A 22300-nucleotide genomic window follows, 5' to 3' on the forward strand; every position below is an offset into this window, starting at 1 on the left:
TCAAAAAGTGCAGGCAATATACTGGCTTTCCAGGTAAAAAAAGGTAGCGATCAGCTACAGGTACATGAGGCCTTTCCAGTTATGGGGGTCGCTCTTTTAACACTTTCCTTCTGCTTTAATAATAATAAAAATACTGGTGTTACAATTACATTACATATGCTAGTGCCCAAGAATTAAATGCAAAAGCGTGTCACTTTTTTTTTAAAGATATTGTAGCTTTATTATTTGTAAAATAAGAACAGTCCTGATGTCAATGGTACAGAGTAAGTGCATAGAATACACATTTGTCTTGTTTTTTAGCAGTGGAGTATGTTTCAGTGCCAGTTTTACACTGTCAATGTGCTATTTAAAACAAACTTAATTATCCATGAAACTCAAATATAACAGACATTGTGCCTGTGAAACTTGTTATGCAAATGTATTCAATTTAAGTATTATTTCCATCACAAATAAACTTTACACATTTTTTACTTAAAATATCAGCCTGTGGTTAAGTCATTTGGGATTTCATAGATGAAGAGAAATTATATGCTGAATTTTTCTTACTTAGCATGTTTTGTCTGTTTAATTATTAGATTTAACCTTTGTTATTGACCCTTTTCAGTGCTAGCTATCACTGTCATTTTCTGTCTGTAAAGTAGGCAGGATTGACATTAATGGAAAATACTTTTTGATTAATAATTTTGCTGGGTTTAATGATGCATAAAAGTAATGTTCATATTTTACCAAGTATGAACAGATACTATTTCAGTTAATCCACTTTGTATATGCTTTATGAACTATGATTCATTGCATTAAAAGTGTTATGTACTTAAAGAAGAACTAAACCTTTACTAAAGGTAGGGCACACATGTTGAACATTATGTTTTGTTCTTCAGGCTGAGGCAAGCACAGCTCTGTAGCAGGAAATATCCAATGTCGTACTGGTGACCCAGGGGCCCACCAGAAAACCTTGGACCCTAGACCCGCTTTCCAAACTAATTTTCCTCCTTCCTCACCCAACCTCTTTATTCTTCTAGTCTCTTTTATTTACATGCTAGCATCTATTCTTCCATCTATTTCTCTTCTTTCTTCCCATTCAGAAATAGGGAATGACCATGGAACAGGCCAAATGGTCAGGAGCAGGAGGCCCATTTACACCTAGGCCGACCGGGAGTTTTCCTGGTATCCTGGTTGGCCAGGTCGACACTGGAAATATACCTCTGAAGATGTCCAAAGTAACTCCCTATCTTCTTATCTGCTGATTCACTGCACATGCTTTTGTGCAAGTACTTACCTGAGCTTATGGATAAACTTTAATTATGTTATAAATATAGAATATAAATGTCAAAATGTAAGACTGATTAGTGATCAGTGCAGCTTATTAATTAATGGCAGCTCTGAAACCAGTGCAATTAGCATCAAAACGTATTAACTAGTCCTGCAGCATCAGCTTATATGACAGATGTGCCTCATTTTCTGCTTGATAATTTGCAATAGCACGGTGAACAGGTGAGTGCCACTCACAGCTCCTGTGAAAACTGTGAAGGCCTAGATCATTACTAACATAGAGGTGCTAAACCTTCACCTGGTGCAATAAGTTTGGGATATAAATAGCAATATTTTTTAGGGCTTAGTTCTCCTTTAAGTGGTAGCTAAAGCTAAAGGGTCTCCCATAATTCTACTTAACAGGTTTCAGGATAACTGATTATATACCCTATGCTTTTGCATAAGTACATGTAGAGTATTTACGGTCATCATATAATTTTCCATTTCATACCTATAGATGCAATATGAATGGGAAATAATCCTTCCATTAATTTCCTCTTACATTCAAATAAAATCAGAGTATACTCAAGAGCTCAGAATTTGTTTAGTTTGACTAAGCTCCTCTCCACAGACAGCAAAACCAAATACACATTTAATTAGGAATAAGAAATGGCGATGTTCTTTCTAAGCAGATACCTTAGTATAAATAAATAAGCAAAAGGGCAGCCTCACATATTTCAATTAAAGCAAAATAGGCTATACAACAATAATTTTCTATTGTTTCAGTTTCCCTATTTCCCAAATAACCAGAAAACGTAGGTTAAAAAGTTGCTTTTAAATGTTTCTTTATAAAGGCAATAATTCCATCTTCCATGAAAACTGGCAAAATGAAATTTTTGCAGTACATAGAATATTTCAATGCACATTTTCTACCATCCTGTGAACTATAATTTTCATTAGTGTGCTGAATGTGGCTGTCAAATGCATATTCATCCATCAATCCATCTAGTGCCATATAATTAAATGATTCCTATATGTATCAGAAAATCTGCTAGTATTGCTGTTCTAATTTTGTTAGCACTGTTAACAGCCCCATGTTATAAGAATCAAGGTTTGAGAATAGGAGTTTTACCAGAGGAGACATTATTGATCCTTTTAACCCAACAAATTTGAAACAGAACTTACGGGTTTATCAATTTTCAAGTTTGTGAATTTAAGTTTGTTTTTCTAAATCGAATAAACTTGAATACCAAATGCTCGCTTATTTATTAAGAAGGAATCTATTTGAATAAAAAAAACTCGAAAAGCTCGAATTTTTGAGTTTACAAACTTGAATAAGACTTGAAAATTTTAATATCTCAAATTGAAAATATGACTTGACTTTACCTAGGACAGCGCCCATTGACTTCTATTGGAACTCACAACCTTTTAGATGGCAAAGTTTTGCATTCAAGTTTTCAGTTCTTTTGCACTTAATAAGTACCAGGTATATGATCTGAATTCGAGTTTTTTTTAGTGTGACAAAAATGAATCATGGAAAAAAATACACACTCGAAAACTGTGCTGTGCCCCAACATGCTAACTTTATGCTTCATAAGATTTGTTTCTACATTATGCTAACCATTAGAACAAGTTATCATTCAGATAGATATGAAAATATAAATACTTAAACACTAAATGCGAGAATAGGAAATTACCGTAGTTGTTGTCATAAAAGACAATGAATTTTTGCCAGGCATATTCAGTGACAACTCTTAAGATAACATCATTCAAGTAGACTGGTGGGCGGACAGATAATGTATAATCATCAATTCCACTGCTTCTTTGCAACCCACAGCCACTTCTTGGTGTTCTTGCTGTAGATCTCTGAATAAAAAGATGAGGAATGTGCATTGCATCTGCCAGTGATTGCAAGGATCCTGCTGAGGCACATCCAATGGAGCTGACAAGGGCCAGTATTCCCTGGCTCATGAGGTCACATGCTGAAAAAATAAACACAAAATAGGATCAGTTATTGGGTGCCAGTAAGAGTGAAAAAGGCTAACTTACTTTATTTTAAAGGTTTAAAAAAACATATTGACATTTGGGGGCACATTTAAGAATGCTCAAGCCTTCAGATCTTAAACCATGTGAGTGTTCCCAAACTCGTGCCTGGTTTCTTTATCAGTATAGCACGCTTTCTGCAAATTGGCACCTAAAATCTGCTGAGCTTTTTATTTTTTTGGGGGGGAAAGAAAAGTTTGCACAAATCGTGCTACTCAGACAAAGAAACCACACGCAAGTTTGGGAATTCTCAAGTGAGTTCAGGACCTAAATGCTCAAGCCCGAAGGCTCGAGCATTCTTAAATGTGCCCCTTGTATGTATGTATGTATATCTTTATTTATAAAGTGCTACTTATGTACGCAGTGCTGTACAGTAAAATAGATTAATACAAATAGGGGGTTATTAAAATAATAATAGATAAATACAAAGTATTACAATAAATACAAATAAATAAAAGATATAGTTGCAATAAGTTAAGAGTCAAAGACACAAGAGGATGGAGGTCCCTGCCCAGTAGAGCTTACAACCTATATATGCCCCTTAGTGACAGATGTAAAAATCTACTTGATCCAGAGGTTGGAAGTCATTCAATCTGTTTCTTTAAAACTGTCCAATCAGTTCAATGAATTTAAACAAAATAGTTAATTAACACTATCCATAGCTAAAGATATCCGTTATCTTAGGTGTCCAACAAGACAACTGAGTGTAGCATCTTATAGAAGACTATGGGCAATTTTTTTTTATACTCGTTGATTTTACCAATATCAATACTGAATTCAAATCTAAGAGACATGCATAAATAAGATCTATTCAGAAAGATTAATTAAAAAACAAACACATTTAATCAGATTTGTTGTTTACCCTAATAAGATCCATATTGACCCCCTTTTCTAGACATATTTGTATCTATAAACAAGTATGCAAAATGCTATATTGATTGCTAAAGAGGCATTGTTCAAAGAAGCACACCTCTTTCAAACAACAAAATGACTTCAAAATCAAGCAGGTTACTTGCAAATATTTAGATTCATCAAGTTTTTAAAAATTCAGTATTGCATACCACCAAAAGACTGAGTAATCTGAGATATTGAATTCCACAAATTAAGAAAAAATGGTATGGTTATCGATGCATCATTCTATAAGAGCAAATATGGTTTCCTAGATTATAGATCGGAATTTGATTGGTTCAGAAATGATTTGAATCCAAAGTCGGAATTGATATTTCTAAAATAGACTGAAACCATCATTATAGATCGATTTCAAAATTATAGATTGATTTAATAGTTAAACCAATAATGACTGTTGATGTTATGTAATATATTCAATTTTGTTACATAAACGAGATGAAGATACTTGTAAATGGAATTTTTTCCATGCACCCTGAGATGAAGAACAAAATGGATAAAAAAAATAGAATAAGCAGTTATTAATTATGGTTGTTTACCATCATTATTAGTGAAGAGCGAATCTTTGCCTGAAAAATTGCGAATCTTTCAAAAGATTTCCAAAATGGTGTAAAATACACGAAATGCAGAAAATGACGTGTGGAAAAAAAATGTAATTCCCATGTGATATATCAATACTGAAAGACAACATAGGATAGTAACAATACATTTCTTTTTGATTGAAAGATATAATCTATTCGTAACAGCATCTGGCACAGCCAACCCCCACACTGTAGCTGAATAAGAACATTCAAATTTTTTCGGTAAGCATGGATTGGCAGCGAATTTCTGCATTTTGCCATGCGCGTCAAAAAAAGTCACGTCACATCAAAATAGTTGCGGTCACCTCAAAACAGGCAAGGTCGTGTAAAAAAAAAATAGAATAAGCAGTTATTAATTATGGTTGTTTACCATCATTATTAGTGAAAAGCAAATCTTCGCCTGAAAATTTGCGAATGCTTCAAAAGATTTGCGAAACAGCGTAAAATTCACGAAACGCAGAAAATGACGTGCGTAAAAAAATTGGCGCATGTGTCAAAAAAATGATGCTCGCCAATTTTTTTGTCATGTGCAGAATTTTTTCATGCGCTGCAAATTTTCCCCCACCAAAATTTTGTGCTATTTCGCAAAACAATCTGCCAATGATGAAACACAGAAATTGCCCGTGAATCCATGCCTGGCCAAATATTTTGCTCATCACTAATCATTATGGTTTCCCTTTTGAAAACTGTTCTCAGATAACAGAATAAATGTGTTTCCTACACTAACTGACTTTAATAATTCTAGTAGGATCAAAGTCTCTATATGCAGAGCCTTATTAAAAGACAAGCATACATTTTTGTTAAATAGTAGTAGATATAATTTCGGTTCCTCCCACCTACACAAGCACAAAGAAGAAAAGCCTAATAAATAAACTCTAAATAGAGCACATTTGTAGTTTAATTCCCATGTGATATATCAATACTGAAAGAAAACATAGTATAGTACCAGTATATTTCTTTTTGAGTGAAAGATATAATCTATTCGTAACAGCATCTGGTACAGCAGACCCCCACCCTGTAGCTTAATAAGAACATTCCTTATAGACTGTAATGTTCATACTTTGCATGTTTTTTACTTGAAATGTCAAAAGTAGTGATGAAAAAAAAATTTGTCTGTTCTTTCATGAATTTTTCGGTGAAGCAAAATGAGACAGATTCACTCATCACTAGTCAAAATTGTTACACAAGAGTTGCATTTCTTTTAAGCATAGGTATATAATTTTAGTGCATTAATGGGTTACAAATAGTAGCTCCCTAAAAAGTTGAAGACTTTAACTAATAATTAAATAATTAAAAAAAATACCAACAATGTGCTGCGTCATGTTTGGCTCAAATTTATTTATTTTTATTTGTTTGTATTTCATGTTTCTGTATTATAATGAATTATGTGGTGCTCTCTGGCATCTGTTTACTTAACGTGATTCATACACCTTAAAAAAAGCATAAAATTCAAAAGTGGATAGGAATCATTGTAATAACAGTCATAAATGTAAATATATTAAAGAAATAATAAAGATTCATATTTGCGATATTATATTTTAATTAGACAAGTTTTGGTGCATGAAAAAAATCTGTCACAAATGGGGACTTGTAATAAAAAGCATAAATGTGAAAATGCTTAAATAAAAACAAAAATATAAATTTTTCAATGTAATATTGCATACTGAATTTTTACTGTGCATAGTGCTTTTTTAGGACCATATCAAAAGTGGTGCTTTTTTGGGTGCAAAAACCAGGTCTCTTTTTATTAAGAAGTTCTATTATATATAGTGTGGCCTGGCGTAAATGACAACATTGAATATTTTGGATTTGTAGAAGTAATATAAAATCTGGGCAATGAAAAAATTGATTGCACATAGGAATAATTTTTTACACTGCACATATTTTTTCCTCTTAACAACTTTTATTACATTCTCCTGAAAATGTTTAAAAGATGCCTTGATAAACCTGACACTTGAAATATGCTGTAAGTGCTGAACAGACATTGTTCTTTTAAAGTATAAGGAACTTTAGTCAGAATAACAGAGATTCTTTATCATACCCCTGGACAATGAAACTGTAAAACACAACAAATCATATCACTGTTGAACAAAGTTGTAACAGCAGTTATACAATAATTGGCCCCATAGCGTCGACTCTTGTAAGTAGAAACAAACATTTTTTTTCTGGCCATTGAAAGATGAGGTCATACATATTGCAAAACCTGCATTAAACATCTGTTGTTTCTCAGCCTGGGTACAATCCAAACAATTTTCTAGTTAAGAAAAGAGAGAGAGGTTTTCTCCTTACAGGGTTTCAAACCATAATACATTGTATTTAATTGTCATTACAATTTATGTAAACAGTCAAGCTACAAGGCTTGTGGCAAATCGTAATCTTATGAAAAATGTGATCATAGCAATAAAGTCACCCCTATTATGATCAAATGCTAGGGAAAGACCAAGTCATGCCACTACTAGAGATATAGCGAACATCGCCGAAAATGTTCGCGAACCCGTTCGCGGACTTTCGCCAAAACTCGCGAATATTCGCGAACTTTGCGAACCCCATAGACTTCAATGGGAAGGCGAACTTTAAAACCTAGAAAAGCCATTTCTGGCTAGAAAACGCCCCCCAAAAAAACGCCAAAAAATAACGCCAAAAAAAAAAACGCAAGCTATTCCTATGTATATGCATAGGCGATAAAACGCGGTGGAAAAACGCGGCGGAAAAACCAAGGCGAAAAAACGCGGCGCCAAAAAAAAACGCGGCGAGCCCAAAGTGGCGAACATCGGCAAGAGTCCGCAAATTTTCGCGAACGCGAACACCCGATGTTCGCGCGAATTAGTTCGCCGGCGAACAGTTCGCTACATCTCTAGCCACTACCAGTAGACTAAGGGATAGTGATGAGCAAACCTGTCCCGTTTTGTGAAAATTCACGAAACTGCAGATAAATTCTGAATATTTTTGCACAACCATGCCCATTTTGATGCTGCCATGCCTATTTTGACACAACCGCAATATTTTGCAGCAAATTTTCGTGGAAGGTTAGCGAAACAATTCGCCAATGGTGAAATGCGAAAATTAGCTGTGAATCCATGCGGGGCAAAAAAATTCTCTCATCATTACTAAGGGGAAGATTTATTATGCTGTGTAAAAAAGGCAACACGATTCGTCACACAGTGCCAGGCTTCACCAAGTAAAACATGGCGTAAAATCTAAATTTAATTGCCTTTTATGAGGAGATGAGCAGGAACCTCCATGCTAGAATGGCAGTGGATGTTATCTAATTGGACTTTGCTAAAGCATTTGATACAGTACACCACAAAAATTAAATTAAGTTAATGATTAAATCGAGGAATATTGTCCTGGAACATAATATTTGTAATTGGATAGAGAACTGGCTGAAGGATAGATTGCAAATAGTGGTGGGAAATGGAACATTTTCTAATTGGTCAGCGGCCAGTGTTGTTAGTGGGGTACCGCAGGGGTTGAAGTTGATGGACTCTGGTCTTTTTTCAACCCTATGGAAATATGTAACGCCTGCGAGTATGTAAAATAACAGTGTCAAATCTGCCATTGGGATGGTGAACTTCTCCATTTATTTTACACAGCTTTTGCCACCAATTTTTTTTCAGTAACTTTCATTTTACACACAGTATCTAGTAGAATTAAGTCTAAAACAACTGGACTTTTCTGAGTTTTTCTTGAAAACTTTTCACCACTCATCCGAGTGGCTTCTTCAGTTCAAATGACTGGTAGGGAATTCCCGATATTTAAACTCTTGATGGTAGTACAGTCACAGACATCCAATCACAATGGTTCCATTGAACTTGTTCAGTTAGGTGTTAGCTGAAACTGACAGGTGTAACAAGGTATGATCCAATCACAATGGTACCATGATTCTCATTGATGAAGGTGTTAATCCTTCAAAGTACATGACTGGAAGTGTGAAATTGTTGTAAAACCGCCGGGGTAAGGATGTCAAAGCAGCATTGTATGTTGATGACAAGCGGTGTCGCAGGCCCCCTCCTCTGTTCAGCAGGCCCCCTCCTCTGTTCAGGGATGGTTTTTCCAGGCTGGGATAAATGGCCTCTTTCACACCTCTTTCAAACCATCTGTCCTCTTGGTCCAAAATATGCACGTTATTGTCCTCAAAAGAGTGACCTTTTTCTTTGAGGTGTAGATAGACTGCTGAGTCTTGTCCTGAGGAGTTTGCCCACCTATGCTGGGCCATTCTCTTACAGAGAGTTTTGTTTCCCCAATGTATAAGTCAGAGCACTCTTCACTACACTGGACAGCATAGACCACATTACTTTTCATGTGTTTGGGTGTAGGGTCTTTAGGGTGTACCAGCTTTTGTCTCAGGGTGTTGCTGGGTTTGAAAAACACAGGAATGCGATGTTTGTTGAAAATTCTCCTAAGTTTTTCTTATGTTCCAGCAACATATGGGATAACTATGTTGCTTCGCCTGCTGTGTTCCTCCCTTCTGTTTGTTGGTCTGGTCTTTTTGCTGGTCTTTGATTTGGTTTTGATAAAGGCCCAGTCTGGGTACCCACAAGTTTTCAGAGCTCTTTTTAGATGTTTATATTCCTTCTCCTTAGCCTCTGCATTGGATCCCACAGTTTTAGCCCAATGATGTAGAGTCCTAATGACACCCAGTTTATGTTCCAAAGGGTGGTGGAAATCAAACAGCAAGTACTGGTCTGTGTGGGTGGGTTTCCTGTATACTTCAATATCTACGTCCCCCCCTCTTTGATAACTATAGCACAGTCCAAAAAAGCCAGTCTTTCACATCTTCCCTTGTGAACGTGATGTTTTTGTCCACCGAGTTTATGTGTTTGGTGTTTTCATTTTACACAGTATAATAAATAGTTGCTTATTTATTAAGTTAAAACTTGAAACTTGAATATCTGGAATTTTTTCAAGTTTTTGAGCTCTAAAAACCTTTTTACATTCCAGTTTTCGTGTTTTTTGCCCTTACTTTTTCGGGCCATATTTAAGGGTAGCAAATTTTTTTTGAAAAATGCAAATTAATAACAAATTGAAATATTGTCTTTTTCAGCTCCCATTGACTTATGCCCTCATAAGTTTTCAGATTAAAAAGTTTTACATTAGAGTTTTTTTTTTTGCTTAACAAATATAAAAAATGTGCAGTTATTAAACCATAATTCAAATTAATAATTATTGGCACAAAAAAGTGAACAGTGGAAAAAAGTAAATTGTGAAAAATAACTCATTTTTCTATGTAGAATATGTATGTTCAGTTGTTGAAGCTTTTTTGGGCAGGGCCTTTTTTGTTTGTCTGTTTTTCAATGTAAAATGTAGGTACATTATATAGAATTATTTTTTTGTACAGCTCTGCAGAATATATTACAGGTATGGGATCCCTTATCCGGAAACCCATTATCCAGAAAGCTCCAAGCTCATTGTTTTATCTTTACTTCCCCTTCAACCCTTCAACATTTATTTAATTGGTCTTTTAATGGTATATTTGTTAGGAAGGTGTTTGGAAAGAGAACTATAACCACCAATATTCAAAAACCTGAAAACTTTCATTTTAATTGCAGCCATGGTTCTGCTTGAGATGCACTAAGCTATTAAAGAGCTCTGTCAGGACCTGTCCAGATGTCTTTCCAGAACCAAATTTTCCTCATTACTGATTGCAAATAAAGAAACACCTGCTTATGACTTTACTAAACTTTACTAAACTGTAAATGCACAAATAAAAGCACGCAATTGAGATCTTAATTACATAAATGACAGTTACTATTTCAACAATTATTCCATTGCTCACAAAACACAAGACACCAAGGAAAATGTTGTGTTGGACACATTTATTTATGTGTCTGTATTACTAAATTCAATCTGTTCAAGGAAATATTTCACTTTGGTAATAGATTGAAAATTGAAAGACTGAGCTCTTATGGCCTAATTTTATGACATTTCTGCATGAGATAAATTAAATGCCAACCCATATGATAAGTGTGCCTAATCTAGCTTACAGTAAGCTCACAACCAAAACTGTGCTATTTAAAAATGCAGGCTTATTTGTAAACATGTATTTTGCATAATGTTGATATATTATTTATGTTGCAAGAATTGGTCTTTGCTTACTGTGCAAATCTGAAACCAGTCAATGTTTTATAATAAATACAAAGTATTCAAGCTTAAAGGAACAGTAACACCAAAAAATGAATGTTTTTTTTTAAGTAAATGAAATATAATATACTGTTGCCCTGCACTGGTAAAAGGTGTGTGTTTGCTATACTAACACTATTTATACAAACTATAGTTTAGATAAATAAACTGCTGTGTAGCCATGGGGGCAGCGATTTAAGCTAGAAAAAAGTAGAAAAGGCACAGGTTACATAACAGATAACGTCTGTAGAATATAATGGTTTTTTTTATCTGTTATCTGCTATGTGCCTGTGCCTTTTGTGCTTTGAATGCTGCCCCTGTGGCTTCACAGCAGCTTGGTTTAAAAAAATCTATAGTAGTGTTAATGTTGCAAACACACAAGTTGTACCAGTGCAGGGCAGCAGTACATTATATTGGAATTACTTTTTTACACTTTTTTGGTGTTACTGTTCCTTTAACTGACAGATACAGAGAAATGCATAGATATAGTAACTTACATTTGGGGGAGATTTATCAACATTTGATTTTTTTTTCATGATATTAGGTTTTTTGTGATAAAAAAACTTAAATTTAAATTATGTTTAAATTATGTTTCAAAAACCCGAATCTCTGGTATTTATGAAGTGCCAAAAACCTGAAAACTCGAATGTAAAAATTTGTCATCTAAAAGCTTGTAAGTTTCTATAGAAGTCAGTGGAAGTTTCCTAGGCAAAGTCATATTTTCAAACTCCAATTTTTTAAGTTTTTCGAATGTGTAAACTCGAAAAATGTGAGGTATTTGCGGTATTTATTAAAACAAGCGAGCATTCAATATGCTAGTTTATTCGATTTAGGAAAACAAACTCAAATTCACAAACTTGAAAATTGATAAATAAACCAATTAGAAATTATCTTTCAACAGTTTCATATATAGTTAGACTGTGACTTATTTAAAAAAAAAAAAAAAAAAGAACAAACAGACTGAATAAAACGGCTGAATACCAAATATTACTGAAAATAATTAAAAATCCCCTGGTGCTTAAAACAAGATTTTTTTTCATATTAAAGGAGTATTTTACAGTACTTGCAAATATATAAATAAAGATGACATTGATTTAAAAATGGTTTTGATTTTTCATCTATGGGAGTGGGGTTGGGTGTTTAACAGGAAATGTTCTTTATTTTAGAACTAGAGTGGTGGTTTAACAGGAAATGTATTAAAAAATATATAAAAAAAAAAATAAAGAAGAACGTCCCCATGATACACCATGGAGATGTTGTGGAGGCTGCTCCCAAGCACATAGCTTCTCAGGTCACTCAGACAATAGGGTTGATTCACTAAAGTGCGATAAAATGAGCGCTATTTATAGAATGCGTTAAAAATTTTATTTCACTAAAAGGATACTTGTGTTAATTTAGACGCAATGCTGTTTGCGTTATTTAAGTCGCGAAGGCGGTATTTGACGCAATGCGTGCTAATTAACGCATTGCGCACAAATTGTCACCGGGTGAGAAAAAACGCACGCCATTACTTTCGGAAAACTACTGTTCTGAAAATGACCATTTCCCTACAAACTGGAGGCTGCATCACTCTAGGGCCAACACATACTTGAATAAATCACACTGCAAAGTCCATATTGTGTTGCCAAAAGCTCATGAACTGTACTTTTCTATAATTACCGCCTGCCCCAAGTAGGTGTTAATTTTTGCACAGACTAATGCGATATTTAGCGCGTCTAAGGGGCACATTTACAAAAGCACGAATGCTCGAGCGTTCATGCGAACGCTCTGAGCGTATTTTCGCTGATTTTTTCGGGCGTCCGCACAACTTTTTCGTACGGCGCACGACTTTTTCGTATGGCGCACGACTTTTTTGGACGTTTGCACGAAAAAATCGGAAAGTTTTTACCGCTGTTTACAATTGTTCGGTACGAAAATTTCCTGACTTTCGGATTGCCAATACGATATTATCGTAACTAATACGATTTTTTTGTAAGCACTTTCGTGATATTTTCGATCTTCCGAAATTTTCGTTTCCAATTCGATTTTTTCCCATTCGTGATTCCGATTCGTGGATTAGTAAATGTGCCCCTAAGTGTTTGTGAATCATGCGTTAGTATTATTTCTGCTCGCTAATTAACGCAATGCGTTAAAATTAATGCATTCGGTTGCATGCTATTTAACGCACGCAATATGAGACTTAACACATGCGATAATACTTTAGCGAATCGCACATTTTTTTGCAGCAATTTTAATGCAAAAAAGCATGCAATTACACTTATCGACCTTTAGTGAATCAACCCAAACGTCTTTTGTGTGCTGTCACATATAGAATTTGCCTTGAACTATTAATAAGCAGTGAACATGTATAAGCATACTTGAAATAAGACTTTTCAATAATCAAAGACACTATATGGATTGTAGTTTCAGTAAAAATATAGTTTTATTTACAAGAATGTCACAGAAAAAGACAAAATTAGAATGTATGAACACATACATGCCCATTGTGAGTGAGCCTAAACCCTCCTCCCTTTTTTTTCCTGTGGTAGGTGACATGGGTGGGCGGTGTGCTCTACATCATATAGTATTGACCAGTCACTAATATTATTATTATCATTTCATAATCTAAATTCTATGTAGAATGATAGACAATCAAAAATTATTTTAAAACACATACATAAATAAATACATAAATACATAAAATATGCATGGATACATCTGAGTTAGGAGCTTGGGATTTTTATTCCCAAACATAAAAATCTTAAATTACAAATAAATAACAATAGTTTACAAGGAGCCAATCATCAAATACAAGCCAGGAAAGAAGCTTCTTCAAGCTGCTTAAATCAAAGCACTTAAATTAAAGCAAGTCCAGTTGCTTTAAATTTACTTATGCTAGATACGATAACCTGGATGAATGAAAATTTTCATAGTCATAAACTCAGGATAACTGCCAAATGATTGAAATATATTTTAGGTAAAATAATTAAACCATGAATTGCCTAGCTTTTTTTAAGGGTAAGCAAATAAATATCTATTCTATGTACTGATTTCCAGATACTCATCTGTAGCATATCTGTAGTATATCTGAGTATCTAAAAAGCGCCATGTCATATGAGAGTATTATGTCATTTTCTCACATAAAAAGACTAACCATTATCACGTAATTTTTCAAAACAAAGTGCCATTTTCTTGCTTTTAATGCAATGGCTGACCCAGTGTTCTGTTCCAATAATTGAGCATGATTTTCCTAATGTATTTCAGACATTTTAAAGTTCTCTGTGAATTGTTTAACATTCATTTCTACTTTTTCCTTTCTAGTGAGGAATTTGAATGTGTGCAATAATATAAAATAAAATTGATTTGAAGTTATAATACATCATCTCAAGGTCTTGGCTTGTCAAGGTTTAAAAAATGATAGTAAAAATAATTTCACTCCATTAAAAGAAGAAAAGTGTACTTAGTGAAAAAATCTCTTTCAAATGTGAAGGGGATATGTGTAGGGAGAAAAGAGATGTGATAAGATTTGTAGTAGTGATGAGCGAATCTGTCCCATTTCGCTTCAGCTAAAAATTCTGGAATCTTTTAAAAGATTTGCGAAACAGTAAAAAAATTTGCAAAGCGGTGAAAATAACGCACGCAACAATTCTATTGATGCAAGACAATTATTTTGATGCAATTCTTCTGCGGCGAATTACACATTTTTCCATGGTGAATTTTGTCGCACGTTTCACAAAAAAATCCGCCAATGGAAATGCAGAAATTTGCTGCAAATCCATGCCTGGCGAAATTTTTTGCCAATCACTAGTGCTAAGCAAACATAGTTAAAATCTAATGAGGCATGACTAATAATGCCTGAAAAAAGATTACATTTGCAAGCATGCACAAATGTAACTGTACCCTATTGGTTACCCATTAAATACCTGCACGCAGACAGGTTTTGGACACAAAATCCCAAATTGTCATACAGCAACCCACATTTAATGGAGAATCAAAGCCCCTATATAATTTACATGGGGAAAAAAAAGATTTTCTTGTCCTCACTGGCCTTCCATCACTTCTCAGTTAATCGTGGGCAATTGAGTTGAGGCAAGCAATATGTTCTATTCCCATTTATAAATGCTGTTATATCAATAAAGACTTTTCTATACTCATTAGACTGAGCTTTTTAATGGAATAAATATTTATATTTAAGGACAAGCAAAGTTAAAAAAAAAAAAAAAAATCATTTTTACGCACTCTCCAATGACAATGAATTTTACCTTACTTTGTTGCAGAATTAACATTTTTTTCCTGTTCTACCAGGTGTACACTGTGTGTGTGCCAACACCCCGAGGGTGAGATTTATTAACATTCAAGTTTGATTTTTTTTCTTTTTTGTGCTAAAAAAAAAAAGTGAATTATGTATCAAAAACCCAAATATCTTGGTATTAAGTGCAAAAACCGGACAACTTAAATGTAAAAATTCACCATCTAAAAGCTTGCAAGTTTCTATAGAAGTCGATGGGGGTTGCCCTAGGCAAAGTCAAGCCAAATTTTCAAACTTACATTTTTTAGGTATTTACGTTCTTTATTTTAAAGAGTTTTCATTATTAGTAAATAAGCAAACATTCAATATGCACATTTATTTGATTAAGAAGAACAAACTTGAAAATTGATAAAAAAGCCCACAAGTCAACAACCCAAATGTTTCAAGTATTGATGCCATATATATAGAGGCACATTAACTAAAAATCTATAATTTTTCTGTTTTTAAAATTGGAATAAACTTGTTTCCCCGAATGTCATAAATTTACAAAAAAATCTAAACTGAAAAGTCAGCATGGAAAAAAGGCGCAGAAAAGTCGGAAAACTCAGAGTTTTTCAAATTTTCACGCCAAAACCTTGAATTTTTCCATAAAACTTTATAGCGCTAAAAATTCAAAATCATAAAAATAAAATTCAGAGGTTTAGTAAATGGCCCCCTAAAAGTACCTGTGTCCAAACAGGCTCTTTCATGCTGAACTTTGCAGTAGTTCCAGTGTTACAACACTCAATGGAGTTTTAAAGCAGTGTGTCAGAAACAAGCAAACACAAATCAGAAAAAAATTAGGGATTTGCATTCATAAATTGTACTTTGCACACAAAAATACTACATTTTATTATGTATTATTACATCTATTTTATGTCTAAATGGAAAGTGTATTGTTTGATCAATGTATCTGTTTGTATAGGATGGTTAAAAAGAAATATCATCTCTTTAAGGGGAATTTGTTAGTATACCAAGCAATGACCACAACAGATGGTAAGAAAATCTTTCAACCTGAAACAGTTGAATGGTTTCAAGCTGAGAACTAAACATCTTTGCAGAATGGAAGGACTTTATAAGTCATTCTTCTTTTTGTAGAATTGTTTTGGAGATAAAAATGAAAACCTAGCTTATTACTGAAGCCAAAAACATCCTTGCATTAATCACAGTACCAACATCTCAAAGCAAGCTTAAAGCAAACATTTTCAGTTAGGAGCAGTTAACAGACAAGTATCCAGAAGACAAAAAAGTAAAATAAAAAAAATTATGTATAATTAAAAAAAAAGAAAATGTTTGCCACTGTTGCCATTGGCATTTAACAGGTGACCACTAATAAAGGTTGTAGCTGAGTGTTTGATGACCATACCAATACAAACATTGCGCCTTTTATTATGTCCATAGATTGGTTGCTGTAGGTGACAATACTCATAGAAACATTGCACCTTTACCTTCATTGGTCTATTATAACTATGTCATGGACAATATGGGGCCCATTCATGAAACCAACATTTTTTTTTCTAATTTTTAGAACTTTTCGTAATGACCACGATAATATTGTTAAATTGGTATGACTTTTTCTTTGTTTTCCTTTAGAAAAAGTCATATTGTTCGCAAAGACTACAACCATTTCGGAATGCATTCAAGCTTTGGTATCATGACTATCTTTTGGCCCGGTTGGAGCTGTAGAGTGCCAATGAGTCCTATGGAAGGCTTTCAAAATCATGCATTAAAGTTTCAAAGCCAGATAAGTTTTTGCACCGTTTAGGATCGTCCGGATACGAATATTTCGTGACTTTCGGATTACAACCACAATATTTTCGTATGACCAAGAAAATAATTTTTGCGCAATTTTCACACATCAGAAATTATCGTGGTTACTCCAAATTTTTTCCAATCATGCTTTTAATTAGCGAAAATGTGTGGTTTAATGAATGGGCTTTTTTCCATAAAATGTTTGTAAACCAACCAAGATAAATCTTTTATACAAAGGTTTAACCCTTTAAGTGCCAGCCGAATTCGTCATTTCGGTTCCCCCCAGTGCCAGACGTTTTTTAAGCATTTTGTACTCATTCACTTTAACAATGTTTTTTGGTAGGAAAACCTCCACGAAACTAGGGAAATTATATATCGTTTTTTTCGTCACTAATTGGGCTTCGACATACATACCAAATTTTATAACTTTTCTGGAGATATGATGTGTATTTTGGGTGAAATATGTAAAAAAAAAATAAAATTATGAAAAATTTCTGTATATTTTGAGGTTTTTTTCCATAGAAAAGTTAATTTTACTCACTTTTTTTTATTGTTTGTAAAAGCCCTGATACTCCCAATTCCAACGATACCAAATATGTGGTGGTACCCCACAGTTCCTGTCCAGAAGTAACCCCCAAACTAAGGCAATACTTAGTACAATATCACACCAGAACAAAGCAGAAAAGCGCTTGTAACAGTTAATGCAGCATAACTTATATGTAAATCTAAAATATCCCCTCATGTTTGGTATCTTTAGAAACTACAGACCTTCAGGTTTCTAGGTGCAATGTAGTTTTCACTCAAAAGCCAAATACCTTTTGTCAGTGCATTGTGAAATTTGGAACTTTTTATGACATTTTTTTTTTTTTTCTAAAACGTAAACTTGGACGCATGATCAAATGTGGATTTGACAAAAAAAAATCTCATAAAAATTTTCTAGCAAAGGCATATTTGAAAGACAAACTTCTCCTGAATAAAATGATGCCCCATATGTATGGGTGCACATAAAGACATGGGCACCAAACACTCCAAAGCAGGGGCAATGCACAAGGGCAATTACAGCTAAAAATGTGGGGGCTGCGCTCTATGTGCACTTCCTGCAGTTTTTCAGTGTTAACCCCCCCTACCTGTGAAATAACCCCCACAAACTATATATTTCTGAAAAGTGCACACCTTCAGCTATTCAGAGACGCCACTCTCCTCTTTCTACATGGAAAATTGTGGCCGCAGTCCCTTGCAGAAGTTAGCGCTTTGGTCAGAAATCAAGGAAAAACCAGATACAAACCTAGATTTCTCCCCAAAATCTCCATGGCAACTACCAAAAACTTACTAACCATCAATCTGCAAGTTCCCCTGAATAAAACGATACCCCATATGTATGGGTGCACATAAAGACGTGGCCACCAAATGCCCCCAAACAGGGGCAATGCATAAGGGCAATTTCAGTTGAAATTTTGGGGGCTGCGCTCTATGTGCACTACCTGCAGTTTTTCAGTGTTAACCCCCCCTACCTGTGAAATAACCCCCACAAACTATATATTTCTGAAAAGTGCACACCTTCAGCTATTCAGAGACACCACTCTTCTCTTTCTACATGGAAAATTGTGGCCGCAGTCCCTTGCAGAAGTCAGCGCTTTGGTCAGAAATCAAGGAAAAACCAGATAAAAAACCTAGATTTCTCCCCAAAATCTCCATGGCAACTACCAAAAACTTACTAACCATCAATCTGCAAGTTCCCCTGAATAAAACGATACCCCATATGTATGGGTGCACATAAAGACGTGGCCACCAAATGCCCCAAAACAGGGGCAATGCATAAGGGCAATTTCAGTTGAAATTTTGGGGGCTGCGCTCTATGTGCACTACCTGCAGTTTTTCAGTGTTAACCCCCCTACCTGTGAGATAACCCCCACAATCTATATATTTACGAAATGTGCACACCTTCAGCTATTCAGAGACACCACTCTTCTCTTTCTACATGGAAAATTGTGGCCGCAGTCCCTTGCAGAAGTTAGCGCTTTGGTCAGAAATCAAGGAAAAACTAGATACAAACCTAGATTTCTCCCCAAAATCTCCATGGCAACTACCAAAAACTTACTAACCATCAATCTGCAAGTTCCCCTGAATAAAACGATACCCCATATGTATGGGTGCACATAAAGACGTGGCCACCAAATGCCCCAAAACAGGGGCAATGCATAAGGGGAATTTCAGTTGAAATTTTGGGGGCTGCGCTCTATGTGCACTACCTGCAGTTTTTCAGTGATAACCCCCCCTACCTGTGAGATACCCCCACAATCTATATATTTACGAAAAGTGCACACCTTCAGCTATTCAGAGACACCACTCTTCTCTTTCTACATGGAAAATTGTGGCCGCAGTCCCTTGCAGAAGTCAGCGCTTTGGTCAGAAATCAAGGAAAAACCAGATACAACCCTAGATTTTGGTCAGAAATCAAGGAAAAACCAGATAAAAACCTAGATTTCTCCCCAAAATCTCCATGGCAACTACCAAAAACTTACTAAACCTCAATTTGCAAGTTCCCCTGAATAAAACGATACCCCATATGTATGGGTGCACATAAAGACGTGGCCACCAAATGCCCCAAAACAGGGGCAATGCATAAAAGCAATTTCAGTTGAAATTTTGGGGGCTGCGCTCTATGTGCACTACCTGCAGTTTTTCAGTGTTAACCCCCCCTACCTGTGAGATAACCCCCACAATCTATATATTTACGAAAAGTGCACACCTTCAGCTATTCAGAGACACCACTCTTCTCTTTCTACATGGAAAATTGTGGCCGCAGTCCCTTGCAGAAGTTAGCGCTTTGGTCAGAAATCAAGGAAAAACTAGATACAAACCTAGATTTCTCCCCAAAATCTCCATGGCAACTACCAAAAACTTACTAACCATCAATCTGCAAGTTCCCCTGAATAAAACGATACCCCATATGTATGGGTGCACATAAAGACGTGGCCACCAAATGCCCCAAAACAGGGGCAATGCATAAGGGGAATTTCAGTTGAAATTTTGGGGGCTGCGCTCTATGTGCACTACCTGCAGTTTTTCAGTGATAACCCCCCCTACCTGTGAGATACCCCCACAATCTATATATTTACGAAAAGTGCACACCTTCAGCTATTCAGAGACACCACTCTTCTCTTTCTACATGGAAAATTGTGGCCGCAGTCCCTTGCAGAAGTCAGCGCTTTGGTCAGAAATCAAGGAAAAACCAGATACAACCCTAGATTTTGGTCAGAAATCAAGGAAAAACCAGATAAAAACCTAGATTTCTCCCCAAAATCTCCATGGCAACTACCAAAAACTTACTAAACCTCAATTTGCAAGTTCCCCTGAATAAAACGATACCCCATATGTATGGGTGCACATAAAGACGTGGCCACCAAATGCCCCCAAACAGGGGCAATGCATAAGGGGGGGCTGTGCTCTATCTGCAGTTATTTAGTCTAAACACCCCCATACCTGTGAAATAACCCCCACAAACTATATATTTCTGAAAAGTGCACACCTTCAGCTATTCAGAGACGCCACTCTCCTCTTTCTACATGGAAAATTGTGGCCGCAGTCCCTTGCAGAAGTTAGCGCTTTGGTCAGAAATCAAGGAAAAACCAGATACAAACCTAGATTTCTCCCCAAAATCTCCATGGCAACTACCAAAAACTTACTAACCATCAATCTGCAAGTTCCCCTGAATAAAACGATACCCCATATGTATGGGTGCACATAAAGACGTGGCCACCAAATGCCCCCAAACAGGGGCAATGCATAAGGGCAATTTCAGTTGAAATTTTGGGGGCTGCGCTCTATGTGCACTACCTGCAGTTTTTCAGTGTTAACCCCCCCTACCTGTGAGATAACCCCCACAATCTATATATTTACGAAAAGTGCACACCTTCAGCTATTCAGAGACGCCACTCTTCTCTTTCTACATGGAAAATTGTGGCCGCAGTCCCTTGCAGAAGTCAGCGCTTTGGTCAGAAATCAAGGAAAAACCAGATACAACCCTAGATTTTGGTCAGAAATCAAGGAAAAACCAGATAAAAACCTAGATTTCTCCCCAAAATCTCCATGGCAACTACCAAAAACTTACTAAACCTCAATTTGCAAGTTCCCCTGAATAAAACGATACCCCATATGTATGGGTGCACATAAAGACGTGGCCACCAAATGCCCCCAAACAGGGGCAATGCATAAGGGGGGGCTGTGCTCTATCTGCAGTTATTTAGTCTAAACACCCCCATACCTGTGAAATAACCCCCGCAAACTATATATTTCTGAAAAGTGCACACCTTCAGCTATTCAAAGACGCCACTCTCCTCTTTCTACATGGAAAATTGTGGCCGCAGTCCCTTGCAGAAGTTAGCGCTTTGGTCAGAAATCAAGGAAAAACCAGATACAAACCTAGATTTCTCCCCAAAATCTCCATGGCAACTACCAAAAACTTACTAAACCTCAATTTGCAAGTTCCCCTGAATAAAACGATACCCCATATGTATGGGTGCACATAAAGACGTGGCCACCAAATGCCCCCAAACAGGGGCAATGCATAAGGGCAATTTCAGTTGAAATTTTGGGGGCTGCGCTCTATGTGCACTACCTGCAGTTTTTCAGTGTTAACCCCCCCTACCTGTGAGATAACCCCCACAATCTATATATTTACGAAAAGTGCACACCTTCAGCTATTCAGAGACGCCACTCTTCTCTTTCTACATGGAAAATTGTGGCCGCAGTCCCTTGCAGAAGTCAGCGCTTTGGTCAGAAATCAAGGAAAAACCAGATACAAACCTAGATTTCTCCCCAAAATCTCCATGGCAACTACCAAAAACTTACTAACCATCAATCTGCAAGTTCCCCTGAATAAAACGATACCCCATATGTATGGGTGCACATAAAGACGTGGCCACCAAATGCCCCCAAACAGGGGCAATGCATAAGGGCAATTTCAGTTGAAATTTTGGGGGCTGCGCTCTATGTGCACTACCTGCAGTTTTTCAGTGTTAACCCCCCCTACCTGTGAGATAACCCCCACAATCTATATATTTACGAAAAGTGCACACCTTCAGCTATTCAGAGACGCCACTCTTCTCTTTCTACATGGAAAATTGTGGCCGTAGTCCCTTGCAGAAGTCAGCGCTTTGGTCAGAAATCAAGGAAAAACCAGATACAAACCTAGATTTTGGTCAGAAATCAAGGAAAAACCAGATAAAAAACCTAGATTTCTCCCCAAAATCTCCATGGCAACTACCAAAAACTTACTAAACCTCAATTTGCAAGTTCCCCTGAATAAAACGATACCCCATATGTATGGGTGCACATAAAGACGTGGCCACCAAATGCCCCCAAACAGGGGCAATGCATAAGG

General features: G+C 36.0%; 1 protein-coding gene across 3 annotated transcripts in view; it reads right to left on the reverse strand.

The window, feature by feature from the left end:
* The window catches only part of grid2 (glutamate receptor, ionotropic, delta 2), a 546810-nt gene that overhangs the window by 301047 nt on the left and 223463 nt on the right, over positions 1–22300 (reverse strand). For all 3 annotated transcript variants that reach the window (XM_031903170.1, XM_031903172.1, XM_031903175.1), the window contains exon 3: positions 2946–3230. In XM_031903170.1, the coding sequence (XP_031759030.1) occupies positions 2946–3230 (285 nt within the window). The remainder of the gene's footprint in view (positions 1–2945; positions 3231–22300) is intronic.

The sequence above is a fragment of the Xenopus tropicalis genome, chromosome 1 (assembly GCF_000004195.4).
Source record: "Xenopus tropicalis strain Nigerian chromosome 1, UCB_Xtro_10.0, whole genome shotgun sequence".
In the NCBI taxonomy this organism is placed as follows: Eukaryota; Metazoa; Chordata; class Amphibia; order Anura; family Pipidae; genus Xenopus; species Xenopus tropicalis.